Source organism: Coregonus lavaretus (genome assembly GCF_964263955.1).
Source record: "Coregonus lavaretus genome assembly, chromosome: 14".
NCBI lineage: Eukaryota > Metazoa > Chordata > Actinopteri > Salmoniformes > Salmonidae > Coregonus > Coregonus lavaretus.
In genome coordinates this window covers 23,038,592-23,061,691 of record NC_140001.1, presented here as the reverse complement: position 1 = coordinate 23,061,691, position 23,100 = coordinate 23,038,592, and the positions used below count along the sequence as shown (strand labels likewise).

The window sequence follows — 23,100 nt, the reverse complement described above, 5'->3', positions numbered from 1 at the left end:
GCCACTCCTCAGTAAAAGGCACATGACAGCCCACTTGGAGTTGGCACCTAAAGGACTCTCTAAAAGGCACCTAAAGGACTCTCAGACCATGGGAAACAAGATTCTCTGGTCTGATGAAACCAAGATTGGTTTCTCAAATGACTGCCTCGCCTGGATCACCAACTACTTCTCAGATAGAGTTCAATGTGTCAAATCGGAGGGCCTGTTGTCTGGACCTCTGGCAGTCTCTATGGGGGTGCCACAGGGTTCAATTCTCGGGCCGACTCTATTCTCTGTGTATATCAATGATGTCGCTCTTGCTGCTGGTGACTCTCAGATCCACCTCTATGCAGATGACACCATTTTGTATACATCTGGCCCTTCATTGGACACTGTGTTAACAAACCTCCAAACGAGCTTCAATGCCATACAACACTCCTTCCGTGGCCTCCAACTTCTCTTAAACGCTAGTAAAACTAAATGCATGCTCTTCAATCGAACGCTGCTTGCACCCGCCCGCCTGACTAGAATCACTACTCTCGGCGGGTCTGACTTAGAATATGTGGACAACTACAAATACCTAGGTGTCTGGTTAGAGCGTAAACTCTCCTTCCAGACTCACATTAAGCATCTCCAAACCAAAGTTAAATAAAAAATTGGCTTCCTATTTCGCAACAAAGTGTCACGGTTTCGGCCGAGGCTGCTCCTCCTCCTTGTTCGGGCAGGCTTCGGCGGTCGTCGTCTCCGGAGTACTAGCTGCCACCGTTCTTTGTTTTCTATGTTTGATTGGTTTGGTCTGTTTAGTACACCTGTTCATGTTTAGTGTTGATTATGTGTCCTATAAGTTCTTGTGGTTTCTGTCTTGTGTTGTGTGTAATTGTTTTCCTGTCGCTTGGTGCAGTGCTGTTTGCTAGACTCTCTTTGTTTTACCGTCGCACTATTGTTCGTGCCCAGTTCGGTTTGGGAGTACTTTACGCACTGTGGCGTATGTTTCGCCTCCGGGTTGTTTGACCCGTGTTATCATTTTGGATTTTCTAGTAAAGTCTGGATTAATCTGAGCTCCTGTGTCCTGCTATTGATTCGCACCACATCCGCATCAGAGTTCATGACACAAAGCCTCCTTCACTCATGCTGCTAAACATGCCCTCGTAAAACTGACTATCCTACCGATCCTTGACTTCGGCGATGTCATTTAAAAATAGCTTCCAACTAAATTGGATGTAGTCTATCACAGTGCCATCCGTTTTGTCACCAAAACCCCATATACTACCCACCATTGTGACCTGTACGCTCTCGTTGGCTGGTCCTCACTACATATTCGTCGCCAAACCCACTGGCTCCAGGTCATCTATAAATCACTTCTAGGCAAATCCCCGCCTTATCTTAGATCATTGGTCACCATAGCAACACCCACCTTAAGTATGCGTTCCAGCAGGTATATCTCACTGGTCATCCCCAAAGCCAACACCTCCTTTGGCTACCATTCCTTCCAGTTCTCTGCTGCAAATGACTGGAACAAACTGCAAAAATCTGAAGCTGGAGACACTTATCTCCCTCACTAACTTTAAGCATCAGTTGTCAGAGCAGCTTACCGATCACTGCACCTGTACACAGCCCATCTGTAATTAGCCCAACAACTACCTCATCCCCATATTGTTATTTACATTGTTATTTATTTTGCTCATTTGCACCCCAGTATCTCTATTTGCACATCATCTTCTGCACATCTATCACTCCAGTGTTAATACTAAATTGTAATTATTTTGCACTATGGCCTATTTATTGCCTTACCTCCATAACTTACTACATTTGCACACACTGTATATATATTTTCTATTGTGTTATTGACTGTACGTTTTGTTTTTGTTTATTCCATATGTAATTCTGTGTTGTTGTTTTTTATCGCACTGCTTTGCTTTATAAAATAAAAAATAAAAATATTGAACTCTTTGGCCTGAATGCCAAGCGTCACGTCTGGAGGAAACCTAGCACCATCCCTACGGTGAAGCATGGTGGCAGCATCATGCTGTGGGGATGTTTTTCAGCAGCAGGGACTGGGAGACTAGTCAGGATCGAGGGGAAGATGAACAGAGAGATCCTTGATGATCCTACTCCAGAGCGCTCAGGACCTCAGACTGGAGCGAAGAACCCCAAATACAGGTCTCCCAAGCTTGTAGCGTCATACCCAAGAAGACTCGAGGCTGTAATCGCTGCCAATGGTGCTTCAACAAAGTACTGAGTAAAGGGTCTGAATACTTATGTAAATGTGATATTTTAGTTTTTTTTTTAAATACATTTGCAAATATTTCAAAAAAACAGTTTCTGCTTTGTCATTATGGGGTATTGTGTGTAGATTGCTGAGGGGAATTAGGCTGTAACGTAACAAAATGTGGAAAAAGTCAAGGGGTCTGAATACTTTCCGAATGCACTGTATATACCTATGACTACATAATATCAATCATAACAGAACATGGAGCCTGTGGAGGGCAGTGGTGTACCTGGATAGGGGCTGTTGTTAGCGGTCCAGGAGATGACAGGGATAGGGGTGCCCTGGGCGTGGCAAGACAAGCTGAGACTTTGGCCTTTGTTCAGGGTCACGTCACCAGGTAACTCTTTGAAGGCGGGCCTCATGTTGACGGACAGGCGGGTGTCCTGTCTCACTGTGCCTGCTGTATTGGTGGCCACACAGGTGAACACACCACCATCACCTGGCTACAAGGGCCAAAACATTGATCAGAACCTTCACCTAAATCACCTTGATTATACATTGTAAAGTAGAAATGTATCTCTGACCTCTGCCCTCTCAATGATCAGCTCTCCTGATCGCAGAACAGTAAATTTGCCAGGCAGGTTGGGCACGGTGTTATCGTCCTTCTCCCATGACACCCTTGGCTCTGGCGAACCCTGAGCCGCACACGGCAACAAGGCCTGGAAGCCCTGGATGACAGACAGCTCTGGCTGACCAGCAGGAATCATGGGCGGGACTAGAAGAAAGAGAGACTCAGTTTATTACCGGCAAATCAGTTACGCCATTCTATGAGACACTGTTATTCCTAATGTCAGGTTAAATTACGGTTAAATCTGTCTCATGCCCTCAGTTCCTATCCACTCACTCATTATGACAAGCCTCATGTCATGGCTGGCCCTGCCAGCGAGGTTTTTGGCAGAGCAGGTGTACAGGCCAGCATCACTGCGTTGTGAGGCCGCGATCCTCAGGGTGCCGTTGGCAAAGAGCTGTATGTGTGCCCCCTCTGTGACGGGCCTGCGTTCCCTGTGCCAGGACACCTCTGGCTGGGGCTGCCCGTCTGCCACACACTCCAGGCTCACTGGCTGGCCCAGCACGGCCGTGTACTCCACACGTGGAACACTCAGTACTGGAGGAACTGGAGCAACACCATCACACATAGTTGAACCTTTCACTATTGAGATATGCATTTCTTAATTTCTATGGGGCCCACAAGCATTCAACTAAGTATCAACAAGTGCCTCCATGCTTTTTGGACAAAATGTCTATGCTCTGTAGAGGTGTAGTGTGTTACCTTGCAGCACTAGCCGTGTCCTTCCCATTGCTGTGCCAGCTTCATTCTGTGCCAGGCACTGGTAAGTGCCCGCATCACCCAGTGTGACCCGAGAGAACTTCAGAGCTCCATTTGAGAGGAGAGCCAGTCTGTGACCTGTAGAGCCATAGAAAGAAGACATCACTATTCTGAAGCAGCAGAGTATGTGTCCATTGTGTTATATAATGGCTTGAATCCTGATTATTTTTTAAATTTAAAATGTTAGTCTTTTAGCATTTGTCCAGAGCAACTTACAGTAGTGAGTGCATACATTTTAATTTGTACTGGTCCCCCGTGGGAATCGAACCCACAACCCTGGCATTGCAAGAGCCATGCTCTACCAACTGAGCCACACAGGATCAAGCATTTAAAAGAGGACATTCTCACCAGTTAATATGGGAACACCCTCTCGTTGCCAGGTGATGGAGGGTCGAGGGAAACCTTGCACCTCGCAAGGCAGAACCGTCCCATGATGCAACACTACTTGTACTTCCTCTGTCATGGGCCTGATCTCAGGGGGCTCTGTGGGAGAGGGCAAATCCATTGACATGGTTTATCACATACAGACTAACCATTGTTAAATGGTAAAATAAAGACACTAGAGAGTTACAAAGCAAAAACATGAACCACTACTGTATAACCTCAACAACAATCCACCAGAGGACCCACCTTGCACTGTGAGAGTTATGTGTTTGTGGGCCACTCCTGCAGGGTTCCGGGCAGAGCAGGTGTACCTTCCTGCATGACTGAGGGTAGCAGCTGTAATCTCCAGCACCCCTGGGTCCAAACAGTACAGTACCACAACTATGAAGACCAAAGTACTAACATGACAGAATCACTGATGGCCACAACACAATGTTACACTCTGAGCAGCAGTTGGACCTACCTGTGGGCAGGACCCGATAACTCCCCCCTCGGGAGCCCAGCTTGGCTCCACTCTTGGTCCAGCTGACACTGGGCTCTGGGCGGCCCTGGGCATGGCATGGCAGCACCACAGGGGCCATTTTGATAGCAGTGACTGTTGTGATGTCATCTTCAATGGTGGGGGGGACTAAAGGGAAAGAGAGAAGACATCTCAGTCTGTTTTTATCTTAGATGAAATGGCTTTCTACAAATGTCGGAGTAGGAACTAAAAGCAACAATACCTTGTAGGATGACCTCAATGACACTGCGCTCCTCTCCAACCTCATTGGCTGCTGTGCATTCAAAGTATCCCTCATCCTGATTGGATGGAGAGGAAATGACCAGAGATCCAGAGGAGAGTAACCTTGAAACAAAACAAAGTTACACACAATACTTCAAAATGAATCCTTTGTATTTACGTCCATTGTGTTATAATTCACAGAGGACAGGTCATTCTGCTTCACGTACCTGTATGTGCCAGGCTGCTGGTTGAGGACTATGGGAGTGCCGTTCCTCTTCCAGGTGACTTTAGGTGCAGGCATACCTGTGGCCTCACAGCTCAGCACGGCTCTCACCCCTGTGGTCACCGTCACGTTGAAGGGACCAGGGTTGATCGAGGGACCAACTACAGGGACCCAACATGAGAAAGACAGAGAGATATGTATGGCATACAAACCAATCTGACTCTAATGCATTGGCTGAACACCTGTTCCAAAATGTTAATGTAAAAAAGTAAATCTACTGTATTATGGTGTGATTCTGTTTTTCTTTGAGTTGTATTTATTTACCAAACACGTGTAAGTCCATCCCAAGGTGATCTGATCCGGCCTGATTGGACACGGTGCAGTAGTAGCGGCCAGCATCACTCAGTTGAACAGCCTTTACATGCAGAGAGCCTTCAGACAGCATGGTGTACCTGGGACACACGACACACACAATCAGTCAGCTCACCTGACAATCTACAGTCATACAGAAGATGGCACATTCTGCTTTATGTGTAAAGACAGTATCCCAATAACCTCTATCAGCTAAGTTAGTGGAACAAAAAAGCAGGAAGCCCTTACTTGTTGTTGTCAGGACCTATAGGGATGCCATCTTTCCTCCACAGGATCGTAGGCGAGGCCTCCCCCTCTACTTCACAGGGCAAGACTGCATCCTGACTGATATGAGCAGTTACCACAGAGCTGCTCTCTCTGATGACTGGTGGCACTGGGGGGGGAAAGAGACATGAAAAGATACATTATAATTGATTGAGGTTTATACTGAAGATCTATTCCATATCACTGAATGCATGATCTCAATCTTCTGTCTAACTCATCATGTTACCAACTCACAGAGGATCTCCACAGTGAAGAAGAGGTTGGTGCTTCCAGCCATGTTGGTGACCACACAGCTGTACTGGCCACTGTCCTGAGGCCTAACGTCCTGGATCTCCAGGTACTGACCCCCGGCCAGCCTCTGGATACGACCCCCCAGCTGGGACCAGGAGAGAAAGGGAGAAAGAGGGAAACAGAAAGAGCGAGCCAATAACGTTATGTACTATATTGTGTGATTCCTGCCACCCTCTGTTTCCATGACGTCCAGTCTGACCTGTAGTTTTACGTCGTCCTTGTACCACTCTATGTCAGGTGGAGGGTCACTGTCAGCCTGGCACTCCAGAGTCAGATGTCCTTTGGCTGGGACTGACAACGTTCTGACATCATCAGAGCCAAGAAGAGTTGGGGGAACTGGAGCAGGGAGACAAGCGTTGATGATCAGGATTTGATTTATAAGTACCTTGTTATCTATTGGCAGGGTTGACAAAATATGGCTAGGAAACACATGTAACACCTTGAACACGGACCCAGTGGTTCGTTCCATCCTCGCCTGCTGCGCTGCTAGCCAGACAGGTGTAGAGACCTGCATCCTCCACCTAACAACAGAGATATATCTGGTATTATCTGGTGTTCACCATAATACAGCAGTGAGTTCTGAATATCAACTAAATGCGGTGTCATTACGTTTGTGACTTACTTTCACTTTGGTAATCCTGAGGAAGTGTCCGTCCTCCTGTACTATCTCACTATCTCCCTGTAGGGGGCGCCCATCCTTGAGCCAGCTGAGGGTAGGAGTGGGGACGCCCTCTGCAGTACACTCCAGCTCCAGAGCAGTGTTCACAGCCACCATTAACTCCTCTGGAGAGCTGATGTAGATCTTTGGAGGCTCTGTACAATAATATAAAATGACACCATTGTTAAGCAACACATATTAACATGACATCCCTTTCCTGTTGCTTCAGTGGAGCTTTAACTTTTCATCTGTGTGTAGGTGCTGTTTGGGTGAATGGAGAATGTTTGTTCTGTCTGCTCACCCAACACAGTGAGGTTGAAGCTCTTGGTGCTGCTGCCAGCCTGGTTGCTGGCCACACAGCTGTAGAGGCCTCTGTCGGAGAGCCCCACGTCAGGCAGCTGCAGCCGCGTCTCCTGGCCGTCAAGCAGGAGGTTGCGATGCAGGGACAGGGGCTGGCCGTCCTTTAGCCATTTCAGGGAGGGAGGGGGGACACCTTGCGCCTCACAGGTCAGCGTCACCAGGGACCCCCGCACCACTGTGACCGGCTTTACAGGCTCCACACGGTCCACACCTGGAGGAACTGAGATAGGCAGGCAGGCAGGCAGACAGACAGACAGACAGACAGACAGACAGACATCAGTTTACAGATATAGCACTTAGAGCTCAGTGGTGTATTCATCAAAAGGAGGTGGGGAGTATAGGTTAGTACCTTGGACCTGTACATCAAAGTTAAGCTCGGCGAGGCCAGCACGACTGCGTGCCACACACGTATAGACCCCAGAGTCTGACAGCTGCACTGGAGAGATCCTATACACACACAGAGGGCACACACATTCACTTTCACTTCACCTGAAACTCAGGCACAATTACTAAAACAATATCCTGTTTAGTCCTTCATTAAGTCAGTTTTGTGAGAGAGCAACCAAACTAGACATTTGCCATGTATATAATCTTACCTGAGTACGGTGTCTGCGGAGAGGAGGCGGGTACGGGGAGAGAGGAGCAGGGGGCGTCCATTCCTGAGCCAGCTCATCTGAGGTGGAGGGTTACCCGCTGCCTGGCACTCCAGGGTCACCACACTGTCCTGGGTGGTCTGCACCTCTCTGGGGGCACTGGTCTCACCCGAGATAGAGGGGGGCACTATGGGGAATTACACAATAATTATTACCAAGAGTCCAGATAGCCTCTGGGAAGCTCAGTAGTCATTTAGTTAGGACATATGTTGTTTAACAGGTAGATAAAAGACAACTGACCCAGTACAAGGAGGGTGTAGATCTTGCTCTCTTGGCCAGCAGGGCTGACAGCCAGACAGGTGTAAGTCCCAGAGTCCTCAGGCCTCAGACTTCGCAGGGTTAGAGTGCTCCCATCAGGGGATATGCTGTAAGACAGGACACAAACATTGGTGATTACTAAGCAGGGCTCGACATTCAGGTAAATTTGCCAGTGGCACACAGGTCCAGTGCCAACTGAAAGCTACTGGGCCGGGTAAAAAAACAACAACAAATAAACTATTTTTTATTGTCACATTCACCAGATAGGTGCAGTGAAATGTGTAGTTTTAAAGGGGTCAGCCATAGTAGTACAGCGCCCATGGAGCATATTAGAATTATTAACCCTATTCAAGGTCACATCGACAGATTTTTCACTTTGTCGGCTTGGAGATACGTTCTAGCAACCTTTCGTTTACTGGCCCAATACGCTAACCGCCCTGCAGCCCTGTCAACATCTGACAGGAAAGCAAATTTCAGCATTATTTCAATAGCAGGTGATTTTCTGATAGATGAATTTGTATTTTTAAGGTAATGACTAAAGGATTTCACCCCAATACTGTGTAAATGTGTAAACTGTGTTAGAGTTATAAGAAAATAGAACCACTAACAGGGAAGATGTTAGAAACTGTTGGGGACGAGCATTCCATAGTAAGGGAACCTGGCCTCTGATAGTAGTAAGACCTGGCCTCTGATATTGGGGGTTCATTACAGGCCGGTGGCAAACTGGTGGATGACAGAAATGGTGACGAGATCACCAAAATTGAGATTGATATCCCAGCTGCAAGGATAAGGTCAGTACTTTTTATTCATGGATTTGGGGAATTGATATCTTGAAACTGCAGTAGGAAAAAATTAACAGTTTAAATCTGCTGTAGTGAGGGTAGTAATCCGTCGATAATCCATCCGGTATAACCGTTTTTTGACGTTTATCTAGAGAAAACCATGCGCCAGTATTCTAGATAGATATAAAACGGGGGGACAGGGTGTAGATAAAAAGGAAGGAAGTGGGTACACGATTGACTCAAGGTAATAGGCTAATACCAAAATAAACTAGTTAATATTGAGATTGTACAAGATACAGTCTTTACAATATAAACAGGAAGGGAGATAATTATCATTGTGTGAGATAGATACATTAAACAAGTCAAAAGTCATAAACAACTGTACATTTGCCATAACTCTATCCGTTTCATGAAACTGGAGCCTTACAAACTCCGGGTTACAGATAGTGTTAACTAATAATCATAAGGTTGTATACGTGTGAGACCTAATGATCCATCGAAAATCGCGATAATTAATTATTTCAAGGAAGGAATATACGATAAAACGTATAAGACATTAAAGTCATCAACTAATTTGACACCTAATAATTCATTAAAAGTCGTAAAATCATTTGACACCTAATAAGTAATTAAAAGTGATAAAATAATTATTCAAGATTCTAAGTATAAGTTATCTAATTTGAATACGTGTGAGACCTAGTAATTTGTTAATAGGCATAAAATATTGTACAAAATACTCAGTAGAGAATAGCAGAGGAGTTTAGCTACCATGGGAAGCAAATCCCAAAGGAGGTCCTGGAGTTAACCGGGGATGAGAGGTATATGGAGTTCCGCAAATGGAGAAAGGGCAAGCCCAATCTTGCATTAGGAGGAGGAGAATTAATAGTACAGTGGGGGAAAAAAGTATTTAGTCAGCCACCAATTGTGCAAGTTCTCCCACTTAAAAAGATGAGAGAGGCCTGTAATTTTCATCATAGGTACACGTCAACTATGACAGACAAAATGAAAAAAGAATCCAGAAAATCACATTGTAGGATTTTTTATTAATTTATTTGCAAATGATGGTGGAAAATAAGTATTTGGTCAATAACAAAAGTTTCTCAATACTTTGTTATATACCCTTTGTTGGCAATGACACAGGTCAAAGTCTTCACAAGGTTTTCACACACTGTTGCTGGTATTTTGGCCCATTCCTCCATGCAGATCTCCTCTAGAGCAGTGATGTTTTGGGGCTGTCGCTGGGCAACACAGACTTTCAACTCCCTCCAAAGATTTTCTATGGGGTTGAGATCTGGAGACTGGCTAGGCCACTCCAGGACCTTGAAATGCTTCTTACGAAGCCACTCCTTCGTTGCCCGGGCGGTGTGTTTGGGATCATTGTCATGCTGAAAGACCCAGCCACATTTCATCTTCAATGCCCTTGCTGATGGAAGGAGGTTTTCACTCAAAATCTCATGATACATGGCCCCATTCATTCTTTCCTTTACACGGATCAGTCGTCCTGGTCCCTTTGCAGAAAAACATGCTTCACAGTAGGTATGGTGTTCTTTGGATGCAACTCAGCATTCTTTGTCCTCCAAACACGACGAGTTGAGTTTTTACCAAAAAGTTCTATTTTGGTTTCATCTGACCATATGACATTCTCCCAATCCTCTTCTGGATCATCCAAATGCACTCTAGCAAACTTCAGATGGGCCTGGACATGTACTGGCTTAAGCAGGGGGACACATCTTGCACTGCAGGATTTGAGTCCCTGGCGGCGTAGTGTGTTACTGATGGTAGGCTTTGTTACTTTGGTCCCAGCTCTCTGTAGGTCATTCACTAGGTCCCCCCGTGTGGTTCTGGGATTTTTGCTCACCGTTCTTGTGATCATTTTGACCCCACGGGGTGAGATCTTGCGTGGAGCCCCAGATCGAGGGAGATTATCAGTGGTCTTGTATGTTTTCCATTTCCTAATAATTGCTCCCACAGTTGATTTCTTCAAACCAAGCTGCTTACCTATTGCAGATTCAGTCTTCCCAGCCTGGTGCAGGTCTACAATTTTGTTTCTGGTGTCCTTTGACAGCTCTTTGGTCTTGGCCATAGTGGAGTTTGGAGTGTGACTGTTTGAGGTTGTGGACAAGTGTCTTTTATACTGATAACAAGTTCAAACAGGTGCCATTAATACAGAGGAGGACAGAGGAGCCTCTTAAAGAAGAAGTTACAGGTCTGTGAGAGCCAGAAATCTTGCTTGTTTGTAGGTGACCAAATACTTATTTTCCACCATAATTTGCAAATAAATTCATCAAAAATCCTACAATGTGATTTTCTGGATTTTTTTTCTCAATTTGTCTGTCATAGTTGACGTGTACCTATGATGAAAAGTACAGGCCTCTCTCATCTTTTTAAGTGGGAGAACTTGCACAATTGGTGGCTGACTAAATACTTTTTTTCCCCACTGTATGTGGACATTCATTTACTAACGGAGTCGTTATCAGGAGGGGTATGAGAAATCCTGTTAAAGGAACAGGTCACGTGTACGGGGGTAATCATATGACGTCAACACATTGTATTTCGGACAAGCTCTTAGGGATTATTACATTTGGGAAATTTAGAAGTAATATAGGATTATGGTAAAATTGACCATAGTGAGATATCAAACGTGCTAGGGTGAACATTCCAAAGCTGGGTACTTTAATAGAAGAAAATATTCCTGTAGGTTATTCGAATATTGATTGTGTGTTGGGAAATAGTGTGATATGTGATATGTAATGTGATATGAGAGTCGTGTGAAAATGAGAAAGAGGTTATCTGAAGTTTGGAGAATAAGCTGTTGACCAGTCTATAGGATTCTATGACTGAGGGGAGGGGTATAGGTAGTAAAGTGATAAGTGCTGGCTTGCGCGCCCAAACACGTAGACGTACGGAGGGGGGGGGGCGGACAGCACATAGAAATAGGATTAAGCATTATAAAAACAATCTATCATTTCGGAGCAGAGGTAATAAAGTAAGGGAATTTTAGTAACGACTCACTTATTCAACAAGAATAGTGGGGGGAGTAAAATTGAGTTGATAGTTTAAAAACTACTGAGAAAAGAGTTGTAATGTGGACAATTGAATTGAATATGGATATGAATTAAATGTATGCTTGTCAACTATAGCAAGTATTTATTTATTAATTAGAGCCTAATCAGAAAAGATAGTTACATAAATGTAATAGCGGAGAGCGCTGTAAGGGATACAATAATCAATGGTTGCTGTGGAGAAGGAAGTCATAGGGGGTTGAATGTTTGGTATGAAAGGGCTAGCTAGTTAGTGTTGCGAACTAGTGATGTTTAGAGTGGTGAATTAACTTGCTATGCAACATGGAAGTAGTTGTTTACCTTGCTTTGCAAGGATCGTGGATTTTGTGGAGCAACGAGTAACGGTGTTTCGATGGTGAATGTTGTGGATGTGAATAGATGTTTTGTTTGTTTTGACTATAATTTTAAAATAATTTGTAATCTGTTAAAGTACCGTTATATGGAAAGTTAGCGATAGAGAATAATAGATTTTGTAAGAGGGTGAAAGAAAGTAGTGATGGTTGGGCTATATTGAGATATGTAGGACGTATTGGGATAATGTGAAGCACATATCTAGAGGGTTGAATATGGAACGTTCTTTGATAATTGTATTATTATTATTATTAAATTCTATAGTTTGTTTAAACAACAATGAGTTATGCAGACAGTTCATTACTTCTAATAACGATAATCTGTTTATGATACATTGAACAATGGGAGATAGTTGTTACTATTAGGCTGATGGATTAAGTACAATTTTTTGTAAGTTCTGGATTTATTAAACAATAGGTTTATATTTTAAAACATCAATGCAACAGGTTGTGATGATTAAATTACTAGAAAGGGGTTATAGGTTTATAGTAGAAGGTGTAGTGAACTTAATGAAACGTAGTATTATCTAGTATCTTCTGAGTGGGAGTTTTCTTTTTTCCAGGATTGATGGAAGTCTCCTATAGTACTATGTTAAGGGGTGAGTAGGAGACAAAGTCTCAAACAAATGTTTTTAATAGATGCATGGGATAACATAGCAAGGCTTACTTGTGCGGAGTAAGTGATTATATTGGCTAATGAATGAAATATGACATTTAAAGAGGTGACATGAACAATAGAAGGGGAAACAGATATTTCCTATGTTGTTGATCAAGTAAACAATCATTTGTTTTCGTTACTTTGACCAGTGGAGTGTAGGTTGTTTTAAATATTATGCTGATGGGATAGCACCAACTTTATGTAGGTTCTAGATTTGTTAAACAACAAGTTGGTATTTGAAACTAAATTAATGCAATGGGCTGCAGTAATAACATTATCAGAAAAAGGCACAATCTAATGTGAAACAGCTATTACCTATGTCATTGATTCAGTAATGAGACCAGGATGATAGTAATAATAGAAATCTAGGTAGGAGAATTTAGTATAGGGACTAGCTGTCCAGATATAGACAAAAAAGGATGAGTTAAGGAATAAATGCCGAGACGAAATATAGAACGATACGTGTGAGGTTTTGGAATTGGCAACAATTGAAATAGCGCTGCAGAAACCATACCTCACCTTAACAGTATTGGGGGAAAAATTAAATGATTGTGTGACACAGGGGCATGTCGCACAGCGATCTGTGCAGCCGACAGGCCCGAGGGGATTATGATTAATGGGGGAAAATCCTGGTACGCTGGGCCTCAGGCCATCAATTTATAGAGCAATTATCAGCTCCTGTGACTTTAAAACATGAAAATTCAGGAGGAAAAGCATGCATACCCGTACTAATATCAAGCCTATGTCCAGTTAATCTGCTAGGAAGAGACGCTATGACTCAGTTGAACGTAGCTGAAACACCGACTGAGAGGGGTATGTGGTACGGGATAACATGATGGTGAGCGGGGAGGTAGAGCCAGACTATAACCAGGAATTTGGGAAAGTTTGAACCTCAGGAAGGAAGCCAAATGTTAATTTATGTAGATGATATTCTATTGGCTAATCCCACTCAAGAGGGATGTAAGAAAGATACACTCCAATTGTTGACCTTTCTGGCAGAACAGGGACACAAAGTAAGCAAAAGGAAACCAACTCTGGCAGGGCGAGGTGATTTACTTAGGACATACCATAACTCAGGAGGGGCGAACGTTAAACTCATCCAGGAGAACTGCTATACTTGAAGCACCAAAACCGTTAAACAAGAAACAAATGATGAGCTTTTTGGGAATGATAAACTACTGTAGAGCTTGGGTACCACATTATGCACTGCATACTGGTAAATTAAGTGATCTTATCTATGGGAAGGCAATGGCAGCCCATGATAAAATCATTTGGAACTCCAAGGCGGAGGAACAATTTATGGAGATAAAAAAGTTGCTCACTTGCCAAACAGTCATAGCTTTTCCTAGATATGATAGGCCTTTTACCCAAATGGTGGACTGTAGGGAGGGATATATGACATTGGTCTTGACTCAGAAACATTGCGATAAAAACAAACCCTTTGCATATTATTTATCTAGGTTAGACGAGGTAACACAAGCAATGCCTCTATGTTTACAATCTGTGGTAGCTGCAGCTCAGGCAGTGCAGGATTCGGCATCAATAGTTTTGTACCATTATTTAACCCTAAGAGTTCCACATGCAGTATCCATACTATTATTGGAGCATAAAATGGCCTACATGTCACCCGCTAGACATTTATCTTGTATGATAATGTTAAATATGCCTAATCTGACCATAGAACGATGTACAACTCTGAACCCCTCCACTCTGGTTCTTATTGCAATAGATGGCAGCCCACATGATTGTATAACTGAAACTGAGAAACGTGTGTTGCCAAGACCTGACTTGACAGACCTAGCCTTAGTAGATGGGGAAGTGACTATGTTTGTTGATGGCTCATCTAGAAAAAACCCTGATGGTACGAATGCTACAGGATATGCAGTTGTAACAGAGACAGACGTCTTGGAAGCTGAATCTTTACCTATAAATTATTCTGCACAACAGGCTGAGATAGAAGCTCTCACTCGCGCATGTCATTTGGGAAAGGGAAAAAGGTTACTATTTACACCGATAGTGCCTATGCATTTAATACAGTACACGTATTTGCTGCACAATGGAGAAACAGGGGAATGGTAACCACTTCTGGAAAAAACGATACACATGCCCAGTTAATTTTGAATCTTTTAGATGATGTACTCCTACCAGAGAAGTTAGCTATTTGTAAATGTGAGGCTCATACTAAAGGTACAGATAGCATAAGCAACAGCAACAGAAAGGCAGATGAGGAAGCAAAAAATGCAGGCCTCAAACTACAAGCACCCACAGGCTTACATCTAAAAGAAGAAGTGAACATTGATAAAACATTACTAATAGAGAGCCAGTTGAGAGCACCAGTGAAGGAAGTGACCAAATGGGAGAAAATAGGAGCAGTCAAGAAGGAGGGAATTTGGCATCAGGGTAATTTACCTATATTACCGAAATCTCTGTTTAGATATGCAGCCATTTTGATACATGGCCAAGCCATGTATCAACAAGGGGGATGGTGAAAATAATTAGAAAGCACTTTGTAGCGTACGGAATAACAAATTCCTTAAACATTTTTTGTTCAAGGTGTGTTATATTTGCACAAAGTAATCATCAAGGAAAGCAGAAAGCACCAAAAGGGGAATATCCCCAGGCCAGATATCCATTCCAACAGTTGGAAATTGACTTTATAGAACTTACAAGAAGTGAAGGAAAGAAATGGTGCTTGACTATAATAGACAAATATACCAAATGGGTAGAAGCATTTCCAACCTCCTCCGCTGATGCATTAACAGTAGCTAAAGCTTTATGTCAGGAAATAATCACTAGATTTGGATTGCCAGAAACTATCTACTCCGACAATGGATCTCACTTCGCCAATCAGCTGATAGATAATATTGGACAGAAGTTACATATTAACATGAAGAAACATTGTTCATTTCATCCGCAATCGTCAGGTTTGATTGAATGCACGAACTCTACGATTAATTCACGTTTGAGAAAGACACACATGAGTACAGGGAGAAATTGGGTACAATGGCTACCGATAGTATTAATGACGATTAGGATAACTCCAGATAAAGAAGGGTTATCCCCCTTTGAAAAAGTTTTTGGGAGACCATATAATATAACATGCCAATTAGCAGACGCTTTTATCCAAAGCGACTTACAGTCATGCGTGCATACATTTTTATGTATGGGTGGTCCCGGGGATCGAACCCACTACTCTGGCGTTACAAGCGCTGTGCTCTACCAGCTGAGCTACAGAGGACCACACATAGAATGCCCGAGTTAGGCAGACTAGAAGAGGCAGACATAGAAGTAGAAGACACGTTAGCAGAACATATGAGGAGACTGTTCATTAATCAAACACGTATGTCAAAGGTTTTGTGCCACACAGGAGAACTAAAGGAGAGGGTAACCCACTCTATCCAACCAGGTGACTGGGTGTGGATACAATCCCTAAAGAAGAAAGACTGGAAGCAGCCCCATTGGGAAGGCCCCTATCAGGTTCTATTGGTCACCGCCTTTGCCATTAGAATAGCAGAAAGAGCAACCTGGGTCCACGTTACCCACTGAAAAAAGGTAAGAACACATACAAGCACCCCTGAACACACGCAGAGTTAGAGAGCAGAACTGGACCACTAGGGTCCGCGGATCACCTCTGTTAATGAAGATCTCTTACCCCGACCTATCATCACTGTAGTGTATTCGTAGGGAGTGAGTATGGAGTGGTACCAAACAGAAAGACTAAGGGCAGGAGAGGGTTGGCGGTTTTGGGGAATATGGGTAACCCTGAGCTGCATCATAGTCTCGGCAATGGAGAAGAGCAGAAGTAAAATAAAATAACAGTAGGGAGGCTATATATATATATATACAGGGGGGTACCGGTTCAGAGTCAATGTGCGGGGGCACCGGCTAGTTGAGGTAGTTGAAGTAATATGTACATGTGAGTAGAGTTAAAGTGACTATGCATAAATAATTAACAGAGTAGCAGCAGCGTAAAAAGATGGGTTGGGGGGGCAGTGCAAATAGTCCGGGTAGCCATGATTAGCTGTTCAGGAGTCTTATGGCTTGGGGGTAGAAGCTGTTGAGAAGTATTTTGGACCTAGACCTGGCACTCCGGTACCGCTTGCCGTGCGGTAGCAGAGAGAACAGTCTATGACTAGGGTGGCTGGAGTCTTTGACAATTTTGAGGGCCTTCCTCTGACACCGCCTGGTATAGAGGTCCTGGATGGCAGGAAGCTTGGCCCCAGTGATGTACTGGGCCATACGCACTACCCTCTGTAGTGCCTTGCGGTCGGAGGCCAAGCAGTTGCCATACCAGGCGGTGATGCAACCAGTCAGGATGCTCTCAATGGTGCAGCTGTAGAATTTTTTGAGGATCTGAGGACCCATGCCAAATCTTTTCAGTCTCCTGAGGAGGAATAGGCTTTGTCGTGCCCTCTTCACGACTGTCTTGGTGTGTTTGAACCATGATAGTTCGTTGGTGATGTGGACACCAAGGAACTTGAAGCTCTCAACCTGTTCCACTACAGCCCCGTCGATGAGAATGGGGGCGTGCTCAGTCCTCTTTTTTTTCCTGTAGTCCACAATCATCTCCTTTGTCTTGGTCACGTTGAGGGAGAGGTTGTTATCCAGGCACCACACGGCCAGGTCTCTGACCTCCTCCCTATAGGCTGTCTCATCATTGTCGGTGATCAGGCCTACCATTGTTGTGTCGTCTGCAAACTTAATGATGGTGTTGGAGTCGTGCCTGGCCATGCAGTCATGGGTGAACAGGGAGTACAGGAGGGGACTGAGCACGCACCCCTGAAGGCCCCCGTGTTGAGGATCAGTGTGGCAGATGTGTTGTTACCTACCCTTACCACCTGGGGGCGGCCAGTCAGGAAGTCCAGTATTCAGTTGCAGAGAGAGGTGTTTAGTCCCAGGATTCTTAGCTTAGTGATGAGTTTTGAGGGCACTATGGTGTTGAATGCTGAGCTGTAGTCAATGAATAGCATTCTCACGTAGGTGTTCCTCTTGTCCAGGTGGGAAAGGGCAGTGTGGAGTGCAATAGAGATTGCATCATCTGTGGATCTGTTGGGGCGGTATGCAAATTGGAGTGGGTCTAGGGTTTCTGGGATAATGTTGTTGATGTGAGCCATGACCAGCCTTTCAAAGCACTTCATGGCTACAGACATCAGTGCTGCGGGTCGGTAGTCATTTAGGCAGGTTATCTTAGAGTCCTTGGGCATGGGGACTAGGGTGGTCTGCTTGAAACATGTTGGTATTACAGACTCAGTCAGGGAAAATGTCAGTGAAGACACTTGCCAGTTGGTCAGCACATGCTCGGAGTACACGTCCTGGTAATCAGTCTGGCCCTGCGGCCTTGTGAATGTTGACCTGCTTAAAAGTCTTACTCACATCAGCTACGGAGAGCGTGATCACATAGTCATCCGGAACAGCTGGTGCTCTCATGCATGCTTCAGTGTTGCTTGCCTCGAAGCGAGCATTGAAGTGGTTTAGCTCGTCTGGAAGTCTTGTGTCACTGGGCAGCTCGCGGCTGTGCTTCCCTTTGTAGTCTGTAATAGTTTTCAAGCCCCGCCACATCCGACGAGCGTCAGAGCCGGTGTAGTACGATTCAATCTTAGTCTTGTATTGACTCTTTGCCTGTTTGATGGTTCATCGGAGGGCATTACAGGATATCTTATAAGCATCCGGGTTAGAGTCCCGCTCCTTGAAAGCGGCAGCTCTACCCTTTAGCTCAGTGCGGATGTTTCCTGTAATCCATGGTTCTGGTTGGGGTATGTACATACGGTCACTGTGGGGACGACATCATCGATGCACTTATTGATGAAGCCAGTGACTGATGTGGTGTACTCCTCAATGCTATCTGAAGAATCCCGGAACATGTTCCAGTCTGTGCTAGCAAAACAGTCCTGTAGCTCAGCATCTGCATCATCGGACCACTTTTTTATTAACCGAGTCACTGGTGCTTCCTGCTTTAGTTTTTGCTTATAAGCAGGAATCAGGAGGATAGAGTTATGGTCAGATTTGCCAAATGGAGGGCGAGGGAGAGCTTTGTATGTGTCTCTGTGTGTGGAGTAAAGGTGGTCTAGAGTTTTTTTTCCTCTGGTTGCACATTTAACATGCTGGTAGAAATGAGGTAGAACGGATTTAAGTTTCCCTGCATTAAAGTCCCCGGCCACTAGGAGCGCTGCCTCTGGATGAACGTTTTCCTGTTGACTTATGGCCTTATACAGCTCATTCAGTGCAATCTTAATGCCAGCATTGGTTTGTGGTGGTAAATAGACAGCTATGAAAAATATAGATGAAAATTCTCTTGGTAAATAGTGTGGTCTACAGCTTATCATAAAATACTCTACCTCAGGCGAGCAAAACCTCAAGACTTCCTTAGTATTTGATTTTGTGCACCAGCTGTTGTTTACAAATATACACAGACCGCCACCCCTTGTCTTACCGGAGTCAGCCGTTCTATCCTGCTGATGTAGCGTATAGCCCTCTAGCTGTATGTTGTCCATGTCGTCGTTCAGCCACGACTCGGTGAAACATAAGATATTACAGTTTTTAATGTCCCGTTGGTAGGATAACCGTAATCTTAGGTCATCCAATTTATTCTCAAATGATTGAAGATTGGTTAATAGGATTAATGGGAGCTGCAGTTTACTCGCTCGCTGTCAGATCCTTACAAGGCACCCCAACCTATGTCCAAGATATCTCCGTCTCTTCCTCATGCGAATGACGGGGATTTGGGCCTTGTCGGGTGTCTGTAGGATATCTGTAGGAAAAAATCTTCGTCCAATATGAGGTGAGTAATCGCTGTCCTGATATCCAGAAGCTCTTTTTGGTTATAAGAGACGATGAGAGAAACATTATGTACAAAATAAATTACAAATAACGCGGAAAAACACACATAATAGTACAATTGGTTAGAGGGCTGTAAAACGGCAGCCATCTTCTCCGGCGCCACCCCGCACCAATTACGCTATGTACTTACCATTGTTAAGAAGTAAAAGAGAAGCGACCCGACATACTGACCGTCAAGGACAAGTGACCTACAAAATAGGAGTCAGAGAAGGGTAAGTCGCTCTGGATAAGAGCGTCTGCTAAATGACCAATTATTATTAATTATTAAGGGTGGACGGCAAGATTCGAAATTAAGATTAGGGATCTTATCGGCGCGGGTAAGCAAGCAATTTGGGATTATAAAATCCCATTATATTTATGTTCAGCTCCCTCTGTGGATTGTCCCTGGCCTCAGGTGTTTAGACACACTTGGGGACGGGGATATGAGACCGGGCGGGACGTCCAGATGGGGGATAATAAGGTATAAAGACATCCCCACGGAGATGGTAGTGACAATAGCAAAGGTCACTGAAGAGGACATGAAAATAACTTACTGGGCTTGCACGGATGAGTACGAACGGGATACCTGTCTGCGATTACAATCGGTAGAGAAGTCCCCAGGTCCTGTCATTAATCCATTAATAGCACCAAACCGAGTAGATCAGTCAAGGGAGGACGGAATCAATTCGACTAACCCGACCACTATGAAAGATGTTGTCCTCCAAGAAAGGATCCAAGGGGAGGTAGAGGGTATCCCTGATGAAAATCTCTGGTTAAAGTGGATGAAGTACACCGCCAGGGCCTTGTGGCAGACCAATTGTTATGCATGTTCCATTGGGCGACCGACAATGTTGACCGCCCCAATGCCACAGGCAATGTTTCCCTGTGTATTAGACCTGGGGTCTAATCAAAAAGAACCCGATTGTACAGGGATTGGGCTAGCAAAGTTGATTTACTCGGCCAACCCACCTAGGTTCACTTTAACTCCTGGCAAGTACCAGTGTTACAGACATAGAAATGGATGTAAGGAGATAATTAATGTGACTGATTTAGATAGGGAAGTACAGGAGAAAGTTATGAACCGTACCATCCCTCTGACTGATGTGTGGTGGGCCTGTACTAACAAAGGGAGCATTCGACAGACATTACCAAAAGGGTGGGGAGGTACTTGTGCCCCAGTATTGTTGGTCCAACCTGTAAGAATTAGTCATCAGGGACCAATTACAGGAGGAATAGTCAGGAGGAGAAGAAATATAGATCAAGAAGGAAATAGCCCAATTTGGATGTATGGTATAGGCGTCCCCAGGGGTGTTCCAGACGAATACAAAGCTATGAATCAAATAGGGGAGGGCTTTACCACAACGTTCTTCTGGTGGGTGACCATAAACAAAAATGTGGATTGGATTAATTATATCTATTACAACCAACAACGATTTATTAACCAGACTAGGGATGCAGTAAAGGGGATCTCTGAATAGTTATCCGCCACCTCACTCATGACTTGGGAACATAGGTTAGCTCTAGATATGTTGCTGGCAGAAAAGGGCGGTGTCTGTAGAATGGTGGGGGGCCATTGTTGCACATTTATTCCTAACAACACCGCACCGGATGGGACGGTCACCAGAGCTCTTGCAGGATTGACTGCTCTAAGTGAAGAATGGGCTGAGAACTCAGGAGTTAATACATCTTTGATAGGGTGGTTTGATTAAATGTTTGGAAAATGGAAAACCATAGCAGCCACCATCTTGGGGGCTGCTATCGCTTGTATGGGTATTCTTGTATTATGTGGTTGTTGTCTTATTCCCTGTGTCCGAGGGTTGGTGAGTAAGGAGGTGGAGAATGCAGTGTCTCAACAGATGGTGAGATATGGACGGACTCCGGACTCTGACCAGTGGAATGTGAAATACGATCCTCCAGGCTTGGTGGAGAACGAGGACCTTGACCCTAATTGGATGAAACGTTTATTGGTTCTGACGTATGAAGGTCATAGGGAAAATCTCAAAAAGAAGACCTATGATTGAAAAGTAGTTAATAGAACTATTCTCTGAGGTTAATCATGCTTGTAAATACATTTATCCTGAGTGTGAAAAATGTAGTCAAAGGGTGGATTGATAGATGAATTTGTATTTTTAAGGTAATGACTAAAGGATTTCACCCCAATACTGTATACATGTGTAAACTATGTTAGAGTTATAAGAAAATAGAACCACTAACAGGGAAGTTGTTAGAAACTATTGGAGACGAGCATTCCATAGTAAGGGGACCTAGAAACTGCTGAACTAAAACATTCCATACTGTGGAAAGTCACAGGCCGCCTAAAGGTGGGCAGAGCAAAGTTCCTTTGTGTGAAGGCATATAAAAAGCCTGTGTGTGTTTTTAGCGCCAGAGCGCTCTCTGAATAAAATAGCTGATCCATTGCAGACTGGAGAATTTTTTTTAATTCTTAATTAACTAGAGCCTTACAACCTCTGGGAATTATTCAAAGCTTAAGTATTAGAGATTCTCGTGACATTTTCTCTTTCATTTGCGAGCTAAGCAAGTAGCCTATACAGGGTTCATACATTCATTGGCAAGTCAAATTCAAGGTCATTCAATTACCTTTTTATGCACTTAATTGTAATTTTCAAGGACCGACATTTTATATTTCACTGTTGTAATAGCCTATAGAAAAAAAGTATGCAAACAAAGTATGCATTACCACTTTAAGCATAATGCATTTTTTACATTCCAAAATATGTCAGAATAATGTGGCCATTGCCTGACTAAATAGACATAATGCTTCCGACACAAACGCACAAATTAAGTCTTGTCACACCCTGGCTCTGGGACTCTATATGTTGAGCCAGGGTGTGTTCATTCTGTTGTGATTATTTCTATGTTGGCTAGAGTGACTCCCAATCAGAGGCAACGAGTGTCAGCTGTCGTTGGTTGTCTCTGATTGGGAGCCATATTTAAATTGTCTGTTTTCCCTTTGTGTTTGTGGGTTCTTGTTCCGTGTTGGTCATTGTTACCGTGGACTTCACGAGTCGTTTCTTGTTTTGTTTATTGTTGTTTCTATTATCACTAAAGATAATAAAGTTAACCATGTTCGTTCATCACGCTGCGCCTTGGTCTATTCAATACGACGATCGTGACAGAAGAACCCACCAAGTAAGGACCAAGCAGTGTGTCCCGGGGCAGAACTTGGACTGGACATGGGAGGAAGCGCCGGGAAAGGCCCTGGCGAAAGAGGAGCAGCGGCGTCAGCAGTGTCAACGTCGGACAGGCGAGAGGCAACCCCAGAAAATGTTTAGGGGGGGGCACACGGCATGGACGACGGGGCTGACGGAGGCAGAAAAGGGGCGGATTCAGAAGGCCACCAGGTTACGGGGGCCACTGGTCAAAGCAGGGAAGGAAGGTGTAGAGGCACGGCGAGAGGTACTGGGGTGTGTTACCAGTCCGGTCCGGCCCGTTCCAGATCCCGAGGTAGAGCCAGTGGTGTGTGTCCCCAGTACGGTCCGGCCTGTTCCGGCCCCTCGCACCAAGTGTACGGTGCGCGTCGCCAGCCCGGTCCGGCCTGTCCCTGCTCCACGCACCAAGCCTACGGTGTGCGTCGCCAGCCCAGTCCGGCCTGTCCCTGCTCCACGCACCAAACCTACGGTGTGCGTCGCCAGCCCGGTCCGGCCTGTCCCTG

The 23,100-nt window shown here is 44.5% G+C and overlaps 1 protein-coding gene across 1 annotated transcript in view; it reads right to left on the bottom strand.

Moving 5' to 3' along the window:
• The window catches only part of LOC311140973 (hemicentin-1-like), a gene marked incomplete at its 5' end in the record, with an annotated part of 80,531 nt that overhangs the window by 18,947 nt on the left and 38,484 nt on the right, over nucleotides 1-23,100 (bottom strand). The window contains 19 exons of the mRNA XM_084176235.1: nucleotides 2,478-2,691; nucleotides 2,773-2,963; nucleotides 3,093-3,362; nucleotides 3,519-3,653; nucleotides 3,924-4,058; nucleotides 4,206-4,313; nucleotides 4,423-4,587; nucleotides 4,682-4,803; nucleotides 4,908-5,064; nucleotides 5,228-5,355; nucleotides 5,504-5,648; nucleotides 5,774-5,915; nucleotides 6,030-6,166; nucleotides 6,270-6,351; nucleotides 6,453-6,643; nucleotides 6,790-7,068; nucleotides 7,198-7,295; nucleotides 7,445-7,628; nucleotides 7,742-7,866. Coding sequence (XP_084032361.1) covers nucleotides 2,478-2,691; nucleotides 2,773-2,963; nucleotides 3,093-3,362; nucleotides 3,519-3,653; nucleotides 3,924-4,058; nucleotides 4,206-4,313; nucleotides 4,423-4,587; nucleotides 4,682-4,803; nucleotides 4,908-5,064; nucleotides 5,228-5,355; nucleotides 5,504-5,648; nucleotides 5,774-5,915; nucleotides 6,030-6,166; nucleotides 6,270-6,351; nucleotides 6,453-6,643; nucleotides 6,790-7,068; nucleotides 7,198-7,295; nucleotides 7,445-7,628; nucleotides 7,742-7,866 — 3,008 coding nt within the window. The remainder of the gene's footprint in view (nucleotides 1-2,477; nucleotides 2,692-2,772; nucleotides 2,964-3,092; nucleotides 3,363-3,518; nucleotides 3,654-3,923; nucleotides 4,059-4,205; nucleotides 4,314-4,422; nucleotides 4,588-4,681; nucleotides 4,804-4,907; nucleotides 5,065-5,227; nucleotides 5,356-5,503; nucleotides 5,649-5,773; nucleotides 5,916-6,029; nucleotides 6,167-6,269; nucleotides 6,352-6,452; nucleotides 6,644-6,789; nucleotides 7,069-7,197; nucleotides 7,296-7,444; nucleotides 7,629-7,741; nucleotides 7,867-23,100) is intronic.